Source organism: Ctenopharyngodon idella, chromosome 13 (assembly GCF_019924925.1).
Source record: "Ctenopharyngodon idella isolate HZGC_01 chromosome 13, HZGC01, whole genome shotgun sequence".
NCBI classification, from domain to species: Eukaryota; Metazoa; Chordata; class Actinopteri; order Cypriniformes; family Xenocyprididae; genus Ctenopharyngodon; species Ctenopharyngodon idella.
The window spans coordinates 17,925,001-17,952,569 of NC_067232.1; the positions used below are offsets into that span (position 1 = coordinate 17,925,001).

At 34.3% G+C, this 27,569-nt stretch overlaps 1 protein-coding gene across 6 annotated transcripts in view; it reads left to right on the forward strand.

Moving 5' to 3' along the window:
* The window catches only part of adgrb3 (adhesion G protein-coupled receptor B3), a 271,133-nt gene that overhangs the window by 128,623 nt on the left and 114,941 nt on the right, over positions 1 to 27,569 (forward strand). For all 6 annotated transcript variants that reach the window (XM_051916328.1, XM_051916332.1, XM_051916329.1 and 3 more), the window contains 4 exons: positions 8,660 to 8,806; positions 10,821 to 10,896; positions 16,785 to 16,887; positions 20,738 to 20,781. In XM_051916328.1, the coding sequence (XP_051772288.1) occupies positions 8,660 to 8,806; positions 10,821 to 10,896; positions 16,785 to 16,887; positions 20,738 to 20,781 (370 nt within the window). The remainder of the gene's footprint in view (positions 1 to 8,659; positions 8,807 to 10,820; positions 10,897 to 16,784; positions 16,888 to 20,737; positions 20,782 to 27,569) is intronic.

The following is a 27,569-nucleotide window of genomic DNA, read 5'->3' on the forward strand; positions in this document are numbered from 1 at the left end:
CCCTTACAGTCATTTAAACAGAATCAAAGGTAAAGAGCAATAAAATAAAATAAAATAAATAAAAAATTGCTTCCGGTGATGAAGCACATTTGCTTAGTTCTCCTTATTCGAGTACACAGAACATTGACCCATGAAATTGCAATCTGCATGAATTGCAGAGCTCAACAAATATAAAATGAATGGATTAGGGTGACCTTCCTATCCATCAGCAGATACATAGAGGAGTCTATATTGCTTAGAATGGTGCTTATAAACCCAACTATCATTAAAAAGTTAATTCCATTGAAGGGCACCTTTGATATCTTCTTTAATGTTACCTTGTTTTATGTAGCTTGCCATAAAACATTGACAGAATTGCACAGTGTCATGACATTTTGTACAGTACAATGACATATCCAGATATTCAAAGTCTGGTATTATGAGAATGCAATATTTGGAGATACAGTACGGAAAAAATATATTTGGGGCCCTTTAGATTAGGGTCCAATTCTCACTATTAACTAAATATTAACTATGACTTTTGCCTTAATAAATTCCTAATTACTTCTTATTAATAATTAGTACGGTAGTTGTTAAATTTAGGTATTGGGTAGGATTAAGGGATGTAGAGTCATGCAGAATAAGGCATTAATATGTGCTTTATAAGTACTAATAAACAGCCAATATCCTAGTAATATGTATGCTAATAAGCAACTAGTTAATAGTGAGAATTGGACCCTAAAATAAAGTTACTGGTATTTGAATTAAATTCTGAAATTACAAATTTCTTTATCAGTTTTTATATAAAGGTTTTTTGACATTTTCTACAAATTTAGTACACTTTGGTGTCTCATGACTTTTTAAAACGCATATAAGCATTAAATTTAATGACCTTGACCTTCTTGACTGTATCCAAAACAGCTCATCTAATATGTATTTGGACCTCCTGTGATTTTTGAAGGTTAAACACCTTTCACTGGCCATTTAAATAAAAATAATCAGTTTTAGAGCATTTTAGAGCCCTGTTTTGTATCTCATTAATGGAAGTGCCATTTATATTTATTTACCTGCTGTCACATTTATATACCAAAAACCTTGTTTAGCACAAAAAATAGTTGCAGAACAGATGTTTCGACATTTTTTTCAGGCAAGAATGAATCTTCATCATGACCACCACATTTCAGTGTGTAAGATAAAACACACAGCCAGAACATCGACATCATAATGATGCAGGAGAGCTATAAACATTTTAATGTCAGCCACTAATAAGGCAAAGTAAACCTGTGATTGAAACAACTTCTTGTAGTCTGAAGGTGAAACTGAGTGATGTTGCATCTTACAGCTGCTGCTACAGTACAGATGCAAAAAGAGGCTTTAGCAAATCACTCAGGCAACCAAGAACATTATTGAAACACATGTCTGTTCGAGACATTATGTCTCTGTTGATTTGTAGCCCACTTTTTTATTATCTGATTACCAGCCATTTATATGAAATTAATTGTAAACTAACTTTAAACAGACTTTATTTAGAAGCTTTGGATTTACTTAGGATGCATTAAGGCATTCAGAATTCCACAGTCATTCCTACCCAGTAATTTCATTATGCAGCCTCAAAATCAATGTTTTTATAAAAATGTGTTTCAGTTCTTTTAAACATTAGGCAAAGTATTAGCCTCATCAATGCTCAATTAGTTTAAGATTCAAAGGTGATATTGAGACAGGGAAACATTTTAAAAGGTTATATGTATATATATATATAAAATTCTGTCATGAAACTCTAGATGGCACAGGCTGATGGGTCTTAAAGGTGTAATATGTAAGAATTTTGCAGTAAAATATCTAAAAACCACTAGGCCAGTGTTATATATTTTGTTCACTTGAGTACTTACAATATCCCAAATGTTTGCAACTATTTGTAAATTGTGAGAAAATTGCAGTTTTAACCAAGGCTCCGGGACGTGTGAGTCGCCGCCTGTCAATTGCTTCAATTCTGGTTTTATTTTGAAGAAACCATGGAAACACCAAAGACGCTTTAATATTTACATGTTTTAAATAGACAAGGGAACAACTGTTTTGATATATTTATAGACAGAAAACTAATTATTGTTATGTAGCTCAACACATTTAGTCTTATTAGGGATGCACCGATACCATTTTTTTAAGGACCAAGTACGAGTACCGATACTTTTTTTTTTTCTGGTACTCGCCGATACCAATGCCTATACATTTATTAATTTCTCTCTCTCTTTTTTTTTTGGTGATGTTGCAGTTTTCCAAGCACTACACAGTGAGACTAATGAATGTAGGACAGCTTCTTTATTATTACCCTAATGAAAAAAGTAATAATTTTTATGTGCTTGTCACAAACTTAAAGAACAAAAATTTCAAAAATTTGTCCAATAACCTTCAAAGGGCATAATTACCAATATATATAATTGTTGTTATATAAAAAGAAATTTACAAACAAATTACAAACAATACAACAAATACTATAGAGATACAAATTAAATAAACTTGTTTTTCATATACAGTAGGTTTATTTACCATGTATACAGTTATTTAACATCTTTTGTTGTTTTATTAACATTAATGACAAATATAGGCTACGGTCCCTTTAAGACCGAATCCATGGATACTGACACACATCCTATTTTCACCCAAATATTTACGTCGACTTAAGCCATAAACGACTGTATTTACGTGAGATACTCCACACCATGGACATTTTGACAACTATTTGTGTATTTGACCATTCAGGCGCAAGGAGAACTGATCGCGCGCTGTCTGAGAGAACTGGGATCATGCGCAAGAGAGAGAGAGCGCTTCTGGTCTGTGTCATTCAGCGCGAATCCGCCTATCCCGCCTTCACTAATCGATAACGAATTGTGATTGAAAGCATGCGGTTTGCAATGTGTGGGTTGTCATCATTAATTTTGAAGTATTTCCACACCCCTGAGGCTGACATTGTTTCTGCTGCTGCCGCTGGTGTCTCTGTGGACGGAAAATTCTGTCAGTTACGTCACGTGAGGTATCGGTCTTTGGTATCGGGGGTATTTTTACGAGTACGAGTAGAAGTACATGAGCTTGGTATCGGGCCCGATACCGGTGCATCCCTAAGTCTTATTGTTTAAATCTAATTTTCTTGATTTTTTTTTTTTTTTTTTTGAGTACCATGCTTTACCATGCCTCAGAGGAAAAACACAATTTTGTCAAGTAGCTAACATAGCATAATCAGATGCAGCTTTATTTTTATTAACAGTAATACAGCATTTTCTCCATCATACAATACGTTTTAAAATTAATTGCATGCCATTTATCAACACAAGCCATCCAGCATTTAATATGATATTCTAAAATCGATCTATCTTACTGCAGCGTGCAACAAGTGTCTCACAGCAGCCACCGAGCGAACGCACAGAGTAACGTTATAACATTTTCATCACACTCAAATGTATCTAATATGATAAACAGAGCTGCGTTACCTCATACTCATGACTGGAAAAGCGGAAGCGGCGCCGGCGACTGCGGCATAATAAAAGTTCCGCTGCTCGTGAGGCGTGTGTTGCGCAATCGCTCCAGCGGCCTCATTCAGCTCCCACAACACTCGGTCCTGCTCTGCTTCATACTACAGTAAAGTTAATAATCACATCCATGAACATGATTTCTTCCTGAGTCCTATCCCGATTCTTTTCCACCGGCTGTGAGGTGAAGACCACATGTCCCAAGATTCTGCGCTCAAACTTGGCGTCATCAAGCTATGCCTTTGTTTTGAATAGGCCTCTAGCGACCTCTAGCGGACAGACACTTTTACATATGGCACCTTTAATGCAAGCTGATGATAATTACAGCGTTAACTATTTGGCTCAAGCTGATTGGTCCATGTCACATCTGCAGCCAATGAGCTTGTTGCCTCCACATTTAAATGGCTGGTTACATTCACTATAGCAGTTTGCAGCGCACTTCAGAGTTCCTCTAAAACCCTCCACCTTCCCCAGCTCCACCTGTATAGATCTGCAATGGGTTATTGAAATATGCTATTTGTGCAGCAGCAGTATGTCATACTCGCAGCAGCATATCGGCATATGTATTGGCAGTAGCAAGTTCCTGTACTTGCTCTGCTGCAGAAGCAATAATCTACAACAACAGCAATAATCTACTGCAGCAGCAATTCAGCAGCCGTAGCAGATCTATTCTGCCAAGACCAAATACATTAACATTGTCATATCAATTACCATGCTAACAATCTTTTGAGAGTTGTCATGATAGAAATATATATATATATATATATATATATACATACATACACACAATGTATATATATATATACACACTAAAATGTGGTGGTCATGTCTGAACTGGCTTGATGAAGATTCATTCTTGCCTGAAAAAAATGTCGAAACATCTGTTCTGCAACTATATATATATATACATACACACACACACACACCATCACAAAATGTAATATATAATATACAATGTAATATGTTTAACTTGTTTATATTCTTGATTTCCAGATTTGTATTGATTGCCATAAAACTTTTTCAGCAAATATCATATATTAAATGTCATTTATTTGATTAATTTATTTATTTATTTGCATATTATGTAATATTATGTGAGTTATTAACTACTTGTCAGTTAACATCGTACATGCCAACATAGTACATGCCAAAGGACAAAGATATAAATTTAAGTTTTCAATTTCCTAATCATTTTCTGTGAAATTAAACAACCATCTTAGCCAAAGTCTGCTCTCTTTGATTAAAAGAACAAAGCGGTATTGCCTTTACTAGCCAACTGAAAATCATCCGTCATAGTAAGATATTGCAGCATCATTTCCAGCCAAATTTATAGCACGTTCTTGACACCACAATAAATACCTTCTGTCAGCACGACACACTTTTAGCCAAATAACCTTGATTGCAGAGGCTCCTTTTTCCACTGCATGTCTTCTCGTAAGAATAAACAATGACTTTGTCTTAGTTGCAGCTCTTTAAAGCTGAAATTTGATTTTTTTTAATGTGTTTAATGGACATCGATTTGTGTGCATTGATTGCTCAGATGAGTTGAGAGACCCTGTCGTCTACTCCAATAAGTAGTCTAACCTTCGTATTTAGTCGAGATTGCACCAAATTTTTTGACGTGACAGAAATGGCCTGATATTGCTCAGTAGGATCCAGTCATTAAGCTCATTAGTTACAGGTGGGCGCAGGTGCCTATGCCTCCTGGCTGGGTTCCCTGAGGACCATTACCCACAGCGCCGTCTAACTACAGACTTGAGCAGGAAAAAAGCTCTGAACACATCCCAACTAAAGGGATCTCACACACAGCGGCAAATGCACTGAATAAATCATTGTTGAAGGAGATGATTAGAACCTGTGCATATAGGAGGAGCCCTTCACTTCACAATACTGTTCTTCAACTTTAATGCGCAGTGTCTTTGTTTGTTTATTCTGTTTTTGGCTATTTAAGGCTGTGTTTGGAATGCAATACTTTTCAGAACCAGTTTGGATAACTTAGCCTGTTAATCTGACTTATCTATTTCAACTTTTACAGTATTTAAAAGTGTTTTTAAATTAGTGGGTTTTTTTTTTTTTTTTTTTTTTTTTTTTTTTTTAGATTAACTTTGAGTGTTAGATTATGGTAATCTAAAAAACAGGGGAAATAGTCATGCACACTTAAATATCCAATATCAACTGATGCAAGAAAAAAAAAAAAATATATATATATATATATATATATTTATGTAATTGTGGTATGTGTTGCAACCCTAATTATAAGTAGCTTCCATATTCAGGATTCCTTCTGTGAGTAGAGGAGCCTGTATGGAAGTAAAGATCACTAAAGGGCCTGTGATCTCATGCTGCTTTAGAGCTTAAGGTGTGAGCTGCTTCACCCACTGTTCTTCAGTTCTGCCCCATGTGCTCCTGTGACTAATGCCCTCCCTCATGCAGCTCCCCACACACAGCAGCTGGCAGCACTGCCAGTCTCCTCCTCCTCCTCATACACACACAGAAGGTTCACCTACACCTCAACACTTATTACCTGCCAATTCTCTCTTCTGCTGGACAGACCAGTCATGCACCAGGGTTTGCACCATAGTATTTAAAAGTAGTGTTAATTTCATTAACAAAACTATGATGAAAAAGACTAGACTAAAATTTAGTTATAAAGTAAATCCTTTACCAAAATCTCTCCTTATTTTTGTTGGAAAAAAGAGGAGACAAAATATTACAGCCTCTACGAGCTTTCATGCTTGCGGTTGCCAGATGTTAAGAGCTTAAATCCCCCAATCAGAGCTTTTCTGTTGAAAGGATAAATTTTCTGCTTGGTGATTTACTTAATCTTTGCAATCTGGCAACCACACTCTCTCTAAACTGCAAAAGCACTGCTGATGATCTTAAAACACTGAAAACAGAATGGCCTTGATTATTAATTTAACCATTATCCAGCATGATGAAAATGTGACTAAGGGTACGTTTACATGACAACGATGTACTAAAACTGGAAAAGTTTTTTTCTTTGTACAGACGACAACGTTGTCAAAATGATCCCAATTCACACAGATCCACAAAAATGACTAAAAACACTGTATTATGCATGCCAGGCCAGTAGTTGGCGATGTCACTTTGTAAAGAAACACTACGCGGTTATAGACTGAACACACAATACGCATGCACATGACATCACCGTTTTCACAAATTCGCGTCTTTGTTGTGTACACGGAGATGATTATGGTATCGACTCATAGACCATGGTGAAGAACACTGGTAACACTTTATTTTAGGGTCTTTTAACTAGTTGCTTATTAGCATGCATATTAATAGAATATTGGCGATTTATTAGTACTTATTAAGCACATATTAATGCCTTATTCTGCATGACCTTATTCTACATTCCTAATCCTACCCAATAGCTAAACTTAACAACTATCTTACTAACTATTAATAAGCAGTAAATTAGGAGTTTATTGAGGGAAAAGTCGTAGTTAATAGTTTATATGTGTTCCCTATACTAAAGTGTTACCAGAACATTTAATTTCCTGGAATACTCATATTAAACTAGGGATGCACCGATACCATTTTTTTAAGGACCGAGTACGAGTACCGATACTTTTTTTTTCTGGTACTCGCCGATACCAATGCCTATACATTTATTAATTTCTCTCTCTCTTTTTTTTTTGGTGATGTTGCAGTTTTCCAAGCACTACACAGTGAGACTAATGAATGTAGGACAGCTTCTTTATTATTACCCTAATGAAAAAAGTAATAATTTTTATGTGCTTGTCACAAACTTAAAGAACAAACATTGTCCAATAACCTTCAAAGGGCATAATTACCAATATATATATATATATATATATATATATATATATAATTGTTGTTATATAAAACTAAATCTACAAACAAATTACAAACAATACAACAAATACTATAGAGATACAAATTAAATACACTTTTTTTCAGATACAGTAGGTTTATTTGCCATGTATACATTTATTTAACATCTTTTGTTGTTTTATTAACATTAATATTAATTGATTTGTGTGCATTAACATTAACATATCCTATTTTCACCCAAATGTTTATGTCCACTTAAGCGACTGTATATTCGTGAGATACTCCATACGATGGACATTTTGACAACTATGTGTGCATTTGACCATTCAGGCGCGAGGAGAACTGATCGCGCGATGTCTGAGAGAACTGGGATTGCGCGCAAGAAAGAAAGAGAGAGAGAGCGCTTCTGGTCTGTGTCATTCAGCGCGATTCCGCCTATCCCGCCTTCACCGATAACGAATTGTGATTGAAAGCATGCAGTTCGTAGTGTGTGGGTTGTCATCATTGATTATCTTGGTATCGGGCCGATACCGAGCTCATGTACTTGTACTCTTACTCGTGAAAAATACCCCCGTTACCGATACCTCACGTGACGTAACTGACAGAATTTTCCATGCACAGAGACACCGGCGGCAGCAGAAACAATGTCAGCCTCGGGTGTGGAAATACTTCAAAATCAATGATGGTATCGGTATCGGTGCATCCCTATATTAAACCTTAGTTTATCTTCAAATGATGCCAAACAATATGAAATTCTGAAAACAAAATAGTCATGTGCTGCAGTTTTGATGTTTCATATAAATCATATAAATATAAAATAATCGTATAAATGTGATTATTTATATAATTATGTATATAAATGTATAAATAGTTCATAAAAATGTATTCTGCATACTATGTAATAAATAGGAATAATTCATTAAAATGATTGGTGTATTTCAGTGTTATTTTACTTTTTATTTTAGTTTTATTATAGTTTTATTAATATTTAGAATTAGCTTTTATTTTTATATTTTTAGTTTTCATGTTAATTTTAGTTTAATTTTTAGTAATTTCGTTATATGCTTTTGTCATTTTATTCATTTTTTTTTTTTTTTTTTTTTTTTTTTAATATTGCTATAGAAGTATTTTTATTTCAGGGTTAGTTTTAGTTTTTTTTTTTGTTTGTTTGTTTTTTTTATTATTTATTTCCAGTTTATAATTTTGGTGCTTCAACTTAAACATATTTCAGTTATTTAAGCTTCACTTCAGTTAACAGAAATGTTTCTAATACTTTTATTTAACGATAATAAGCTAGTAATTACTAGTAACTAATAACCCTAGCTTTTTTATTTTTTCAGTTGCAAGTATACAGAGGCTGCCTGCAGTATCTGTGATGACAGACATTAACTTTCCAATGAAGGGACGGAAAGGGATGGTGGACTGGGCCAGAAACTCTGAAGATAAAGTTGTCATTCCCAAAGGAATCTTTGTACCCCAGACAGCAGGTAATGTACATGATGCCACACTGTGGAAGTTGATAATACTGTACATCTTATGTCTAGTACAATAAGGCTACATTGTAAAAGCTAGTAGTTGGTAGACCTGTCTTTGTTTGCAGTTGAGTAGAGTATAAGTTGACAACTTTAATACATTTTAAATCATATATGGGTGATTCTTCTATTAGAGTTGCTTTTTACTATGTGAAATCTTGAAATGAAGCCAACAATCAGGTAAAACGTTGCACTCATAAAACAAAATAAAAGGACAGGATTGTTTTTCTTTGGTAGGCCTATAAAAAATAAGGTTCATATTAAAAAGTGCAAAGTATAATTTCACTGATTTTCACAAAAGTTTATGTGGGGGACAATACAGTATATACAGTCAAACCAAAAAATATTTTTGATATATTTTTACTAGTGGGTGCAGGATATTATAGTTCATTTATGTAAGTGAGGATAGCAAAATAAAGTAAACTGTGACATATTATACCCAAAAATTACCCAAAAACAGTGGACTACCAGTAAAATTGATAAAAAATTTGGAACCAAAAATGATTCAGACACTTTGACCTGACCATGTTTTGCTTACGTGTTATCTGACTTAATTAAGATTATTTTTTTCTGACACAGTTTAACTCTGAGACCTCGTCATATTTTATTACCATTTTTTTTTTAAACCATAGTGAATAAACTGAATTAATGAATGAAATGTTCAAGGTGTCTGAATAAATTTTGGTTTGACTGTATATCTTTGTTTTTTCTTATTGCACGCCTTTCTGTAATACTTCATTGTGATTGGTCAACTGCTGCATATTTCGGCAAAATGACCACTAGTTCATTATACAAAAATACATAGTTGTGCTAGTATGTGCTAATAGTATAAAATTACACCCAAATCATCAACTACATTACATTACATCTACATTAAATGATATTATATTTGTTTAACGAGTAGCCATTTAATTTGCAAATGGTATACAGTACTGTGGGGTAATGTACAACTTCACATTAGTGTTTTGATCACCCCGTTAGAGTTTATTTTATGATAATGACGAACTGTACATTCCCGACATATTAATTTCTCAGGGCATGGAAATGCTTCATCCCAATAGACTTTTTACATTTAAAATCATCATTATAAAACACTATAAAAAACAGCATTTTGGATTATCAGTGCAATATTAAAATTAAAGTTTCGTAATCGCTACCATACAATTGTGATAAATAAATTCAAAGCGTTGACATGGTGTGACCGTTTAATAGGATAGCTTTAAGATTACAAGATTATATGTCAACCAATTGCCATTTGCCTGTTTTAGAGGAGACTGCACTTGGTCGACCACATCCATTCAGATGACACAGCACCCGCTGTATCCTCTCAAACAATGATAGTAAAGAGAGCTAAGCACCAGAGCACCAGACTATTTACTTAATTAGGGTGATCAGTCTTATCTGAAGTGTATCAGAGGAAAGTAATGAAGGATTGATTTAATACATAACTCACTCCAGCTCGCCTTGAGCTAAACTAGAGGGCTGTACAGAGCTGTTTGAACCAGGATTAGCCTTCCTGTCAGCTGGGAAGACCTTTGCGCTTAGTTATCAATAACCTTGCTAGTATAGCCTAATCTACCACTTTATTCATTATTGGCAGGAAATTTATGATGGATTAGCTGTCAAGAATATTGTTTGGCAAGAGACCTGACATTTAATGAGTATTTTGCAGGTTTGGAGGTTAATTAATTCCTGTAGCTTTAAAAAAAAAGAAAAAAAAAAAAAGAAATCTTGTTCAATTACTTTGGATTAAAAGATTCTCATGAGGAAGGAGAAGGTATTAGGAGAGAATTCCTACTGTTTGACTCTGAAACAAACCTGCACTCAGAATTATCAAAAAACCTTCCATGTTGCTGAGTATAAAGTTGAAAAGGGAGCTGAGCAAAACACACCTATGTCTGGAGATGCTATTTGATATGATTACATAATGTGATGATCGTATCATCTAACCTAGACTGTTTTCCGGCAGACATGGATGGATCTCCTGTATTCATTCTCGGAATGGTACTCTACAAGACACTTGGCCTTATGCTGCCTGCTCCACGGTAAGACTCAGTTTAGATTAAATATTACAAAGATATGATAGGGTTATTATAGAGGAGAGATTCCCAACTTGGGGTACGTGTACCCTAGGGACTACTTAAGTGGGATTTTGATTGATTAATTCTGTAAATCAGAAGAATGACTTGATTAAAATAACTAATCAAGATTAATTCTTTTTAAGGAAAGGAAATAAAATAATATGTGTAATGTGTGCAAGTTTTATAAATTTGAGTCCCGTAGCAGGATATGTTACCTTGTGAGTCTGAGATTTTCTCCCACAGTATCAATTATTTATTTTTCTTTAAAGGGGCTATATGTAGTAATTTTCATGTATTAATTGTTTTTTTATTGCCAATGTGTGAACAGCTTGTAACAAAACTTAAAAAAAACGAGACCTTCCCTGACTTCCTAAGTTGTCTATGAAGGCTTTTATGTGAAGGGTGTGGCGGTTATGTGCGCACCCGAGAGCCTCTTTTCTGTTCTATGATACATAAAACGAATGCTTATACAATGTTCAGGTTAACCCTTTGACGTGTACGATCACACAGGTGTGATCAGTCTAGGATGCATCACGTAATCAACTGTTAAATTCAAATGTGCTTTCACGCTTTGGCTGGAGCTGAGCTAGAGATGGACGCACTCAGCAGTGTTTTCAACCACATAGGGCCCTATCATACACCGGGGCAATGCGGCGCCAGGCACGACGCAAGTGTTTTTTGCTAGTTTCAGCCTGATGTAGTTATTATTTTCATGTCCTGTGCCACGTTTAAATAGCAAATGCATTTCTGCCCATTTTTGTACATCAGGTGCATTGCTGGCGCGTTGCTATTTTGAGGCAACTGAAATAGACTGCGTCATTGATCAATTGAAACCTGGTCTAAAGTCAATGATGCAATATTTTATGTTATTTAAAGAGCGCGTTAGTAATATGCGCCTATAGGCAGGTGCACAACGCGCATACACTCTGCTTATTACACACACAGGGATGCGCGGTAACAATTTATTTTACAGTGTCATTGTTACACGTTACGTGTAGTTACTGTTGTAATAACTATAAATTATCAGGGCTGGGTAGGTTACTTTTAAAATGTATTTCACTATAGATTGCAAAATACATGCTTCAAAATGTAATTTGTAACGTATTTCGTTAGATTACTCAAGTTTTGTAACTTAATATAAATACTTTAGAATACTTGCTTGGAATACCAATAAGTATGTAACACACAAAAAAGGTGATTGTGAGTTTTTATCTCACAATTTTGACTTTTTTCTCAGAATTGCATGATATAACATTGCAATTGCAAGTTATAAAGTCAGGATTGTGAGATATAAACTCACAAAATTTAAAAAAGAAGTCAGAATTCTGAGATACAAACTTTAAATTTTGAGAAAAAAAGTCAGAATTGTGAGATATAAACTCACAATTGAGAGGAAAAACAAGTCAGAATTTTTTATCATGCAATTCTGATTTTATAACTTGTAATTGTGAGTTTATATCTCCCAGTTCTGAGAAAAAGAGTCAGAATTCTGAGATACAAACTCTCAATTTTTAGAAAAAGTCAGAATTGCGAGAAAAGAAGTCAGAATTGTAAGATAAAAAGTCGCAATTACAGTCGTGTATCATCCAGTTAATGACAGGACAGATTCAAGATTCAAGGGTATGTACGTTTTTGAATGGGGAATATTTTATAAATTTATTCATTTTTGTCTTGTTGAGTATATGTAAACATCTGTTATGTGAAATAGTTTATTCAGGACAGTAGTAAATAAACCTAACATGCAATTTTTATGATCCCTCTGAAGGGGTATGAAACTTATAAGCAGAACTGTAGCTTAGGATGCTTTTGGAGTGTCAGAGTCGGAGAATCACCAATTGTCTGTCACAGTTTACATGAATGTTTAAATGAAATAAATGACATTAAAATTCAAATTGATCACTTTGGTAATCTAAAATACTTTTCAGATGTAACTGTAATTTGATTACCACCCATTTAAAATGTAACTGTAATGAAATACAGTTGCTGAAATGTTGTATTTTAAATACGCAACTAAGTTACATGTATTTCGTTACTCCCCAGCCCTGTAAATTATGCATAATTACATTCAATTAACCCTAAACCAAACCCTATAGTAAGTACATGTAGTTGATTATTATTACTTAGTACTTAAATGTATAATTACACTGTAACACAGACACCTTAAAATAAAGTGTAACCAGATGTGCAGCAGCACACAAACATGCCAAATATTAAAAATAAAAGGATTACAATGTAAAATATTATTTTTGTGTGCATAAAGATAAAAATGCTTTGGTGGAATTGTGCGTTATACATCAACTAACATGTTCAATGTAAAGGTTTTTAAACGACAAAATACTTACACGTACTTGAGAATCGGAATAGCAGGTAGTTGCTGACGTAGCTAACAGGTTTGTAAATATTTTGAATAACAAAAATATTTTTATATATTTTTAATTCTGAAAATTACCCATGCAGTATCCAATTTTAATGTCAAAGTTTGGTTGTTTATAATCAGTCACTTTAAATTATGGGCAAAACGCTGAAGGGTTTTTTATATGCTGCATTCATGTCAGTTTTGGATTTACCAGAATTCCAAGTTTCAAGCCATTCATGTTTTTGTCAATCTTATCATGACTTTTTTTTTTTTTTTTTTTTTTTTTTTTTTTTTAGAAAGCTAAGACTTCTTGGCCATAAGATGTCATTAGAAAAAGAACCTAAATTACAGCATCCTCAACATTTACTCTTTCGGGATATATAAACTAATGTAGTGATGTATTTTGCTGGATGGTTTCATTTGGCATCATGAGTGTTGCCATAGAAACTAATAATTTCTGAGTCTGAGGACGTAAACTGCTTAAAGTAGAATCTCTGATTTGTCATCTCGTAATTACGGCAGTTCTGACATGACGTGATTGCAGCACTATTCCAATCCTTTGGTTCACGTGCCTAGTGCAGTCATTGTTTATTATAGTATTAATAAGGAGTTTGTCCTTGTATGAACCGGAGTTATGTGGCTAATGTGTTAAAGCCTAGTGGTAAATACTGTACAAACAAACACACACACACACACACACACACACACACACACAGTGTTTTAAGAGAGCTGTTCCTTCAAATTCCTTCTGATTGTCCTTTAGTCCTAAAACAGAAGCAGGTATAACAGACTTTAGTGTTTTCTCTCCCAGACTGTATGTCAGAATGAAAATTCTTGGTTATCCTCGGAGTCCGTCTTGAAGCTCTTGATCAAAACCTCCTATTTCATTTGAGGACTTCTGTTCAAACCTCCGGAGACACATACAGGACAGAACAGACCTTTCCTGGTGTGGCTCTGAGCTGTCAATCAAATCTCAGTAAACCTGAGTATGATTCCTCCATGGAATTCCCACTGACAGGGAGAGAGTTCATGGACGAACAGAGAAAAAGGGCGTTCCTCTGTTCTTGAGTTCTGTTGGATTCACTGAAGCCAGTAGGGAGATGGAGAACAGTACAAACAGTGGAAGATAACAGAAGAAAAACATTTAAAAAAATAAACAAACAATGCAACATAGCTGAGGGATTTGTAATGACGAGTCACATTGTTGAACATTTGATCGCAAGACAAAATACTATGATGATGTGTTAACAGTTAAAATGGATGGATCCTTGTTTTTAGTGATTTTAGACACAAACAGTTACAGGAAATGTAATTTTAAAGTGATAGTTCACCAAAAAATTAAAAATCTGTCTACTCGCGTGAAAGGAGTTTTATACAATTTATACCAAAGTGTCCAAGGTGTTCTTTTCCATATAATGAAAGTACATGTGAAATGTAAAAAGTAAATGGTGACTATGGCTTTCAGTTAAGATTTTCAATAAATTTAAGTTTCAGTCAGTTGTATAGCTTCACTGTAAAACCAAACAGTTTAAACTAATTAAATTAAATGAGTTTGTTTCACTCAAATACTACTGAAAGTTCATTGTACTTAATATAGAAAAGATATGTGAACTCAAAATCTGATATTAGTAAGCAGAACTTAAATTGACTGAGTTGCAGCAGATTTCTAGTTCCCGGCATGCTTTGCGTCAGACTGCGTAAAGAGAATAAATGTTGAAATTAAGTTATTTTGTGTGTTTTTACACAAGATTAATATAGGGGGAGATGTGTTGTTGTTTAATGCTCTTTTATTTTGGTATTTAAAGGCGTTTCTGTTAAGTTGAAGTTTTGTTGTTTTGTTGTTTGCCTGCTGTTAGGTCGAGAATGGGCTGCAAAACTTCAAGGCTGTATATACTGCATGTTAATTAAGAGTTCATGCAAATAGTAATAGGGTCTTATTAGGCACACATCAGCGCATGCTATAGTGTGCTGTTGCTAACTAACACTTAACCATAAAGATAATGAGTTTGTTTATTCGATATTTCAATTCAATTGTAATTAACAAGTTTGTGTAGCACAAAATATTTTTAATTTTTATTTTTTTTTAAATATTTAAAAAAAAAATTTTTTAAGTTGTATTAATTATATAGACCATTTTAATGATGCTTTTTTAAAATCCTTTTGGAGCCTGGTCACGATTTACTTTCATTATATGGTAAAATAATTTTTACAAAAATATAAAACATTCTGTTAAAAAATTTACTTTTGTGATCCATGAAAGAAAGTATGTCATACAGGTTTGAAAAGTGATGATTGAGTACATAATGACAGAATTTTAATTTTGGATGTACTATCTCTTTAAGAGTCTTGTGTTATTTCATGCCTTCCGGGCTGTGTGGAGATTCACGACACCATACAAGTCCACTTCTGCTTGATTAAATCAAACCAAGAGGCTGGTTAACCATGCACGGATAACGTCTTTGATCTAATTTATACATTCATTTCAAAAGAATTCATTTTTGCCTTTAGGATGATCTACTATAACACAAAGACATTTTATTTTTATTTTCCATGGCTAAGTCCACTGAGTTTTTTTTTTTTTTTTCTTCAAGTCAATACATGTGCGTTCTGACTATGATAATCGAAAACAAAGAGTGTGACAGACTGTCGATGTTACTTTCAGACATTCATTTCTCACTGCAGACTGAGTATAGCTACTTGTTGGGCATCCATTTTCTGTCTTTGCTTCTTTTTAAATGGACCATGAAATCATGCCCTAAACAGTTCAAGTTGACAAATGTTTCACAAGCAAAATTGGTTTAGTTAGAGGAGAAGGAAATCATGCAAGGAAAGAGAAATATTTTGAGTTCTAAGTCTACTTGAAGCTTAATATCAAAATGATTTTCTACTCTTGTGCTTATAATGAAAGCACTTGAATATGTTTAAAATATATACATAGCCAAAAATATTGGTTTTGATCATAAAATCAAAAAGTAAAAAAAGTACATAAAAGTGTTTGAAGTAACTTTCTGAGTCTAGTGATGACAAATGACTGCTTTTCATCTGTATGTAATCATTTTACCCAGAGGCAATCATTAATCGAGTTAATCAAAAAAAAAAAAAAAAACTTGAGGAAAAACAGATTTCAATTTGTTGTGTTTAATATACTGTAACATTGTCCATCTTTAAAGTTGGATATTGAATAGTATTTATTTATTTATTTATTTACCTCCTAAAATCAAAGTAGTCATACATATCAACATTTCCAGTCTCTGCTAGCAGACAATATCTCATTTGAAGTGAAATACCAGTAATTACGAACACCACTTTTCTAAACAGAGTCCAACCTGGAAAGATACTTCTGTGCTAAATGAGCTCTTTCCATTATAATGTGCAGAATGGAGAGTTTAAACAGAAATCAATGCTGATGATAATGGAAGTATTGAAATGAATGAAATTAGCGTTTCTCGTTCAAGCTTGAACTGACTGTTGTGTGTGGTTGTGATCTGACCCACAGGAATAACACTGCTGTGAACTCAAAAGTGATTGCTGTGACTGTCCGACCAGAACCCAGGGTTACAGAAGCCCAGCTGGAGATTGAGTTAGCTCATCTAGCTAATGTAAGCACCAGTCAGATCTCAACACGCTTCACAAACACGATCCAGAGAGGCTAATTGATGCCGACATGGAGGTCACAAACATTCTAAAACCTCCTTTGACTCTTTTACTGTTTTATTGGTCTGTTGGTTCAAAGGAACATGTTAATATACCATTAATGCATGAATCCATTTTTCAAACAAGGGAATGATCTGCGGCCTTTATATCCCAAGGACCCTCCATTCATAGATGTCATCAAAATCCTTTAAATAGGCCGGGTGAGAATGACATTGAGAGATAACAATGACCCCTTCCCTCATCTTACTTCTAGCCAATACATACCACAAAACCTTTACATTTTTTTTGTCTAAAGGTTCCCAAATCTTTTGGAAATGTCTTCAATTTCCCTTAGTTGTTTAGAAGTAAACAACTGTGTATACTGTGATTTATTTAACATGAATTTATGTCGCAATACTGGCTGTGTCTATCATTTGCTTCATACGCTTTAATAAAAAAAGCATATTCATTTACAAAACATATTAATATATATTCTGTACAGCAGTGGTGAGAGGTGACTTATTTTATGGGGTATGCTGAGTGCATCTACCCCCATTTTTCCCCATAACATAACCAAACATAGTAGTTTAAATGGTACCATTTAAACGCATTGACTCAAAAGAAACAGATCTAAATCAGAGACGACAAATCTGAAACACCATGGCAGGTGTCGAGGTAAATGTATGCCGGAATAATTTTCTTTTAATAAAGAATTAAAAAAGAAATATAATATAATAAATGTAAGTATTATAACTACAATATAAGTATAATATAATAAATATAAACATAAGTAGCCTGTTATAAATAAAATATAAGTAAAATATAATTAATTATAAAAGATATAAGCATCAGGTTTATGTTCAGTTTGTTTGTTTTTTAGGGTACGTTTACACGACAAGGATATACTAAAAATGGGAAAAAAAATCCTTTTTTCGCATACAGACAACAACGTTGTCAAAACGATCCTCATTCATACGGATCCACAAAAAATAAGGCTTTATTATTCATGCCAGGCCAGTAGTTGATATCACTTTGAAAAGAAACACTACACACCTATAGACTAAACATGACATCACAGTTTTCACAAATTCTCGCTTTTGTAGTTTACATGGAGATGATAATGGTATAGTTTTCAAAAACTTGCACTTTGAATCCCGTTTTCAAAAGTTTGCATTTTTAGACCCCCAAAATGCTGTTGTTGTGTAAATAAACGGCCAAAATCTAGTCTCGCGTAGCCAGACCTTCAGACTGACGGCAGAAGGTCTGGACTCTATCGCAGCTTTCATTGGCCAAGAACTGCCCAAGAAGACGTTTGACTGACATGCATCGCAACCAATCACAGTTCGTTTTGTTCCACGTCAGGTTTTGGGGCGTGAAAATTAAAGTCGATGTACCAACAATAACAGACCGGCGTGCATCTAATAAATTATTCATTCTAGAACATTGTGTAAATTTACTGCAACAATGGAGCCGCGTACATCACATACTTTTGAAAATTCAGAGTTTATTTGATCCTGAAAAGTGCTCTTTGTCACAGTTGTAAACATGATGGCTTTCTTCTTGCACGAGGGGGTTTGGCGTCACAGCATTTGTTTCCAGGCAGACCGTTAAAGAACGCAACACACACGTCTCCCGGACATCCTGTAGAATTCAACCAACCAGATGACGACTTCGATACTCCTGAAGTGTTTCCAGATAAGTGTGCCATATGTATCTGACGTTCAGCCTGAAGGCGTCTGACGTCTGAGGCTAAGACTAGCCAAAACGCATAAAAAGTTTTCCGTTTTTTTAGTTAAAAACCATGTCGTGTAAACAGACCCTTAGTTTGGTTTTGTTCTGTTCCTGTTTGCCAGTGTTCCCAATTCTTGTTTGTTTCTATAGTTACTGATCATGCCCTGGTTTATTTCCAGAGTCATTGATTAGTTTCACCTGCGTTTCATTTAGCTCCCTGTTTGCCCTGTGTATTTTATACCCTGTGTTTTAGGGTACGTTTACACGACAACCTTATCAAAACTATCCCCGTTCACACAGATCCGCGAAAATGACTAAAAGCGCTGTATTATGCATGTCAGACAAGTAGTTTGCGATGTCACTTTGTAAAGAAAGACTACACACCTGTGCATACACATTCTTTTACAGAGCACTCGCCTCGCGCATGCCTATCCACCTTATTTTTACAGTTTTTATTTCCCTATAGTGGCTAATAAATCGTAAGTCTCACATATTCACAGAAAACACCTTACCTTCGCGTTGAAAAACAAGGTGGATAGACTAAACACGTAATATGCGTGAGCAAGACGTCACCGCTTTCACAGGTTCGCGTTTTTGCAGTTTACACAAAGATGACAACCGTATCGTTTTCAAAAACTTCCACTTTGAAACCCGCTTTCAAAAGTTTGTGTTTTCAGGCCACCAAAACGCCATTGTCGTGTAAATGAATAGCCAAAACGCAAAAAAAGTTTTCCGTTTTTAGTTGAAAACGGTGTCGTGTAAACAGCCCCTTAGTTACTCCTGGTTAATGTATAGTATCATTATTGTTCCTGGGATTATTCTAGTGTTTGTCCGGAGTTTGTAAAGTTTAATGAAGATTGTTATTGTTATCTCCATCGTCTTCATCATGTGCTGCTACCACACAATACGTGACAATAAGTATAATAAATTAAAAAAAGTATTCTTTAAAAAATAAGTTGAAATAATGCAAATTGATGACTTTAACAAACACTTAGGCGTATATAATAATAATAATACTATCGATTAACAACCTCAGATTGTTACAGTAGATCTGTCTTGAACGGTTTATACGTTTTTGTAAAAAAAAAAAAAAAAAAAAAAAAAAAAAGATTTCCCTATCTAGTCTGGTTTGTTTCATGTTTTGTGTCAAATACGATGCGATTTTCGTTGATCGAGATCTTGCAGCAACAACACATTTTTCCGCTTGGCCGAGCGATTCGCAGACATCTTTCCTTGCGCATGAAATCCCCCATATGCCAGCAAACCAATGAGAATGCGGAACAATGATGACAATACATAACAATAGAGCGTAGACGCCAAAGCTGTTGTGGATTCCATACCCGAAACATTACAGTCGTTTGGCAAATAAATAAATGACGGACAGTTACATACATATCACCAACATTTTATTATGTAAGCTTTATGTTACACCTCAAATGAAATGGAATTTATAGTCATTTATAGTGTTAATATTATTTAGCAAGTCCACAAACTCATTCTCTCAAATGGTTTGGGTATGCAGAGCATTCACAGCTTATATGGACTCCATGCCCCTGTTGTACAGTGTGCAACCTATGATCCTCAACACTAATCAAACTGATCCAAATCCTCCTTTGTAATTGATGTAAAAAGCAAACACATTAATGCTATGAAACATATGGTCTTTTAAAGAGAAACTAGAAGACGAATCTGGGTACATTTGGGTTGAAATTGGAAGGAAATATGGTCTTCTGTTCCTCTTTAAATCACTACAGCCAATCAAAGAGGAGCACTACAATACCTCTGACATATGTTTCAGGCTCATTAATCAACAGACAAATAGCAGTAATTAGTCCGATAATTAATTTGCCATCACCAGTTATTTCTCTCCTCATTGTGTCATCAAGATATGGCCCAGATGATTACAATGGGAGATTTTTTCTCCTTTTTTCCCCTCCCTGTTTAATTTATCTATTAAATAACGTGACTTATGTCTTGAGATACTGGCTATCGTAGTGAAAATGTCTCTTTATCGGTATGTACTGTGATATGTCTAATCATTATGTTGCTTGTCCAATCACAGTGTATGTGTGTGTTTTCTCGCAGGGAACAATGAATCCATTCTGTGCACTGTGGGACAGCTCTATTATGTAAGTGAAATTCAGTTTTTGAAATCAGTGTGTGTAAATGGTATGTGTGTTCTGATTTGTGAAAATGAGACTTTAATACAATAACTTCATGGGCAATAATAAATAGCTTGTTGAAATATTGAGCATTGTATCCATGGAAACTTGTTTCCGCTGCCATCCGGGTGAAACAGTGGTTGACATTAGCAGTAATAGAATTTTGATCGTGTTATTCTCGGAGAATCCATTTGATAGGAAATATTTTGAACACTTGCAGTGCTGTCAGGCTCCTCTTATCTTTTCACTCTAAAGTCAACATGAAATAAGAGCTGACCTGATTATGCCCGAATGCCCGTTATCGGTGTAATTGTGCACAATTCAAGTAAAAAATGTCTTTGGAATCTTAAATCAAAATGTAATAACTTGCTTCTAAGGCAAAGCAATAAAGCTAAAAATGTTGAAATTCCTCAATATTTTTCAGCATTATTGCGATTTTATCCAAACAACCACTGAGCCAAGTAAATTGAAATGTTTAAAATATATATAGAAAAATAAGTATGAGTAAAATCATCCTGATTATATGATATTCATGATTCATTATTTTTCCTTTCTGAATTTCCTGTTCCACATAGAAATATGGCTAATTATGAAAGTAAATTGGATTGCAAAAAGCAATTCATTGTGTTACTCTGAGAAATACTGTAAATTATCCTGAAAGAATCCATATCCGGATGTTATTCTGAGAATACTGTCATTCAGAATAGATCAAGGACCAGCTTACCTCAACCAAAGACACAACCTTTAGCTTCTACAGGAAACGGAACTGCAGTGTGAGATTGTCATTTCCACCAATGCCCTTTCGGAGGTTGTTTGAGAATAATTACTCCAATGTCACTGAAGAATGAGTAAAAAATGAAACGGACAGATCCCCAGTCATTTTTATAGTTAGAAGAAATTATATGAGGGGATACATTATGATAGTGTAAACCGTATTTGCCCACTTTTTGAAGTGCTTTTTGAAGTATTATATATACATACCACCGTTCAAAAGTTTGGTGTCATTTTTGTTGTTGTTGTTAAGAAATTGGGTAACACTTTACTAAAAATAGTCACGATTCCGTTGTGTTTCTGTGTCATTTTCAAGGACTTTTGGTTTATTGTCATTTCACATGTTTCCTTTCTGTTTTCGTTCTGCTGTTATAAGCTGCATCTCATTTCAGAGGCTGCGTCCTCCAGAGGTTGCATTTGAAGGCTGCATACATCCTCAAGGATGTCTTATTTAAGAAAAGTAACTGTAATACAATTGACTGTTATTCCTTGTGAGGTGTAAAATACTGTAATTTCTTTCTTACTTTGCAATCTAACGGTTACCTTTCTTAAACAATACCGCCTTGATGACGTATGCAGCCTTTAAATGCGACCTCCAGAGGACACAGCCTTCGAAATGAGACAGCTATAGTTACTCATTGTTTCATTGATTACTCACACCTGTTCCTCATTTGCTCACTTGTGTATAGTGCCCTCAGTTCTGTTACTCATGGTCTAATATTGTTTGTGTGTCGTGCACACTGTTATGTTGCCTGTTCTTTGTTTTGGATTACTCTTTGTTGGATGTTAAATAAAGTTAAGTTGCTATTTTAGATCTGCTTTTCCTCGCCTATATTCATCCTCAGCCAACTGTGACAAAAGTTTTTATGTATAATGCATTATAAAGGTATTGATAATGTACATTATAATGCATTATATCTTTTCATAAATAATTGTAACCAAAGTTAAAATGCATTATAATATTTGCAGATTGCTTGTTACATCTGAAATTGGTTGTTTGTCATGTGCTTTAATGCATTATACTTTCTAAAGTTGTAACAATGAATAGATAAGTATTATAATGTATTATAACTGTGGTTACAAATATTCATGAGACCATACATGGCATAATTAATGCATTACAAATACTTTTATAATGTGTTATACACAGCAAAATCCCCAAAGTTTAGTTAACTCTGCTCAGAGTACATATGGTCCTTCTCTAAATAGTGTTAAAGTAACACTGAAGCAGAGTTCTTGAGATGAGAGAGATTTAATGTCTTCTTTTGTCTTCAGTTGAATTCATCTAAGGCTGTGGCTGAATTCAGTTGTAGTTTTTGTCTTTCTTTTCTTCAGTGATTCTGCTTGTTAACAGCAGGTGATCATCATTAATGCTCAATCATCACTTAATTAATCACTTAATTATCTCATTAACTTTAACTCTGCTTCAGTGTCACTTTAACACTATATAGAGAGGGACCATATGTACTCTGAGCAGAGTTGATTTAACTCTGGGGATTTTGCTATGTATAAAGCCTTTAAGTAAAGTGTTACCAGAAAGAGATTTTAAGCAAGGATGCATTATAAACTGATCAAAAGTGACATTTACAGAGATTTTTATTTCAAATAAATGCTGTTCTTTTGAATTTTCTATTCATCAAAGAATCCTGAAAAAATGTTTGCACAAAAATATTAAGCTATATATTAATAATATAGAAATCTTTCTTAAGCCTGAATCCATATTATAAAGATTTAAAGGATCATGTGACACTGAAGACTGAAGTAATGATGCTGAAAATTCAGATTTGCCATCAGAGGAATAAATTACATTTTAAAATATATTAAAATGGATGGTAGTGTACCTGTTAATAATTTGATACATGAGATATAAGGTAGAAACAGTGTGAAAAAATTTTAAAGCATAACGGTATTGGTGGCTCATTTCTTATATATTTGTTTTTGAGGTTTGTCATTTGGAAGTGACTTACAGTATATTTTCTGCAGGGAATATTTAGCTATTTTGTCAAAAGAATAGTTATGATGGTTCATGGATCAATCCTTATGAGGATTTAACCGAAAGTGTTTGGGTTCAGGTCTTTAACCGCTAAACTACCACCAAAGCAGCTTCTCTGTCAGTACCATGAGACATCTCTTTGTCTAGAATAAATGTTGTGTGGTGGATTTTGAGAATCTAATATTCTCTATTGTCACTTGTGCTTGTGACTATAGCTCTGAGACCCTCTTCAGAGACACTGAGTCTCGTCTTTGCTTTTCATCTGAGTCCATTTGGATTTGGCAGCCTTTCCCCCTTTGTTCCTCAGTGTGCAATTAATAAAGCACGTATTTCTTTCGGCCAGGCTGTGTGGCGACAGGTTCTATGGAAAGGATGATTTCTAGAAATGAGAGTCATGTTTGGTCACACAGAAATATTTGTAGCACTAATAAGTTCTACTTATATTAGTAATTAGTGCTGTATGTACCATATCATGTGCTGTTATTTTTTTGGTGTCATTTTCATTTCATTCTTTTTTGGCTCCGAAAAGAACTAAAGAAATACCAAAAAGGTAGTACAACGGCATAACTTGCTGCTTTACTTCTACAGTATGATGCATCATTGAGCAAATCAACTAGGTAGTCGCAACTGTTTCCCGAAATCGTATTGTCGTAAACCTGACGATCAGCCACGTCGGTGAATGATGTCACACAGGTGGTGGAGTAATAACTTCTTTAAATTAATCCGTTTGAGATCTAATTAATGCTAGATTTTTTGCTATAAATTACAGACATGGCATCTGAGGACTAATTCTTATTTTTCTCAGTTATTTTGCTTTATTTCCAAATTTAATCATAGACTCGTTCTTACGTACTAGACTAGATCAAGTATGTACATGCGCACTCTTCAAAAATGGTGCTTAAAGTCTCTTGACAAACTAAAATATGTAAATGACATTTGTATATACTCGAAATAAAAGATATAGATTGTACTTAATGTCAGCTTGCTTATTTTGCTCAAGATAACGATTTATTAAGTCCACATGTCATAAAAACAAGAAACTGCTTCTAACCACAGCTCGAGAGCTGTCAATCCAATCACACAAGTTTGCGATGCAGTTTGCGAATGTTCTTTTGAACGATGGTTTCGGGAAACAGCAAATCGTTAAACTTTGTTAGTAACAACGGAACTTGCGACGTTAGTTGGCTAACAATGCTTTTGGTAAACGCACCCCTGAGTAGTTAAATATGGAAGCTTGTTTCCGCAATGAAATAAAAAATAAAAAAGGTAATTTCGACTTTTTGTCTCACAATTCTGACTTTTTTTCTCAGAATTGCAAGATATAAACTCACAATTGTGAGTTATGAAGTCAGAATTGCAATTTATAAAGTCAGAATTGCAATTTATAAAGTCAGAATTCGTGATATAAAGTCAGAATTGTGAGATATAAACTCAAAGTTGTGTGTTATAATGTGCAAAAGTGAGGGGAAAAAAGACTTTTTTCTCAGAATTCTGACTTTATAACTCGCAGTTGCATGTTATAATGTCAGAATTGCAAGATATAAACTCAATTCTGACAAAAAGGTCAGAAATACAAGATATAAACTCGCAATTCTGACTTTTTTCTCAGAATTGTGAGTTTATATCTTGTAATTCTGACTTTATAACTCACAATTGTGAGTTTATATCGCAATTCTGAAAAAAAAAAAAAGTCAGAATTGTGAGAAATAAAGTCAGAATTGCCTGATGAAAACTCGCAATTGTGAGAAAAAAGTCAGAATTGCGACTTTAGATATAATTCTGACTTTATAACACAATTCTGACTTTATAATTGCAATGCAAGTTTAAATCTCGCAATTCTGAGAAATAAAGTCAAAAAAGAGAAAAAAAAAAAGTTACAATTACCTTTTTTGTGTTTTTTTTTAATTATTATTTTTTTATTTAGTGGTGGAAAAAACAATCTTAAATAGTTAAAGGGATAGTTCACACAAAAATTACAATTCGGTTATGATTTACTCACCCTCATTTTATTCCCAACCTGTATGACTTTTTTTTTTATTCTGTGGAACACAAAAGACAATAACAGTTTTTCAACTGTTTTTGCCCTTACAATGAAAGTAAATGGGGTCTAAACAACATTGACCTTCATTATATGCACATTTCAAAATATAATTTTTGTGCTCCACAGAAGAAAGTAAATCATACAGGGTTGGAACGACATAAGAGTGAACAAATGATGATAGAATTTTCATTTTTAGGTGAACTATCCCTTTGACATGCTTATCGTGTTAATTCGGGTTGTTTTGTTATGATCTTTCTCAATAATTATATAATATCTGTATAATTCCAGTCATTTAATTATTTACTTATTTAGTTCTGTCTGGTCCATGCTGCAAATTGAAAATGGCTTCTATTTAATCTTAATCATCTTCAAATATGAAAATTACACGGTGCTTCAGAAGCAATATGAGGGAGTATGAGCCAGGCCTCTCTGTGCGGTGACCGATAAGAACACAGAGAAATCGTATTTACCAAATTCAATTTTCATTGAATGAAGGGCCACCCGAGTCTGCCCCCTTGAGTGTAATTTGAGCCACTGGAATGGATTTTAGCCCTGTGGTATTATTATAGGCGGCTTATAAAGAGGGAGGGGTCTCTGCCCTGAAAAGCTCAGGCATATAAACAGGCTTCATATTTGCTATCAAAAAAGAGCCGCTCTTATTGGGCTCAAATAATGTGGATTCCGTGCCTGTTTGTGATAAATTTGAATAAATCTGCTGTTGAGTTAAGTCTCTAATCTGTTTGCATGATTATTTACGTGGACGCATGTTCATTAATAAATTTGTTCGTTAACGTGTTTACTCTTTGCTCAAAATCAAAATTGGCCTGTGCAAGCAAACAATTACGGAAGACAAATGCACGACTCTATCAGCTCTCTCTGGCATGATTGTGCATATTTTGAGGTGCAATTTTAATTAGCCCCGAGAGATTTTCTCAAACAATGTGGGGAAACAGCTGCTGATTTCGATGACATTCATATCATAACTCTGTGCCTTTCTTCTTGGAAGTCATTATGTATACTCGCTAGCGTATACAAACTCAGTGCGATGAGAAATCTCATCTTTTTAACCTCTCACATCACGGGTTCAGGCAGAGTGGAACCTTTAAAGGAATAATTCATACAAAAATGACAATAATGTCATCATTTACTCACCCTCATGTTGTTCTAAACCTGTAAGATTTCCGTCCTTTTGTGGACAGAAAATGAGGATTTTTGTGCAGGTCTCGCATTTACAGTGAATGGGGACTGAAATTGAAGCTTCAGAAAGGACACAAAAGCATCAAAAAAGCATTATAAAAATAGTCAATACCAGTCATGCACTATATTCCATGTTTTTAAAATAGCTTTGTGTAGAAAACAGACTGAAATTTAAGTCATTATTCACTAAAATCCTTATCTGCCCTAAATCCTAGGTGTTCCTTTGGATTGAATCTTTTCAGTAAATCATTTCACTTCAATCCGGTTCACAAAGCTGGTCTAAATGATTTGGGTATGAATCATACTGATCTGATTCTTGATTTTGACTCACTGAATGAATGATCCAGGTTGCAGTGGTTAACAACTCACTGGAGAGGAAGATTATCAGTGAATAATGACTTAAATTTTGGTCTGTTCTTCACACAAAGATGTAATATGATTTCAAAAAACAATTCTTAAGGACCACTTTACTTCTAGCTTTAGTTCCCCTTTCATTGTAATTTCATGGAAAACAGGAACATCACCGTCTGTTGTTTTTCTTCTTTTGTGTACCATGAGAAAAAGAAAGTCATACAGGTTTGGAAAAAACATGACAAACTGAGGTTAAACAGTGTCTAATTGGATTCCTCATTCATGTAGACTTGAATGCATGTTGCTGATTGCCATTAACACTGTATTTGCGTGGAAAAACAATGAAGTATGTTCATTTAGCAAGAGAGCCTCACTTGTAGGTGCACAAAGGCACTGTTTTAC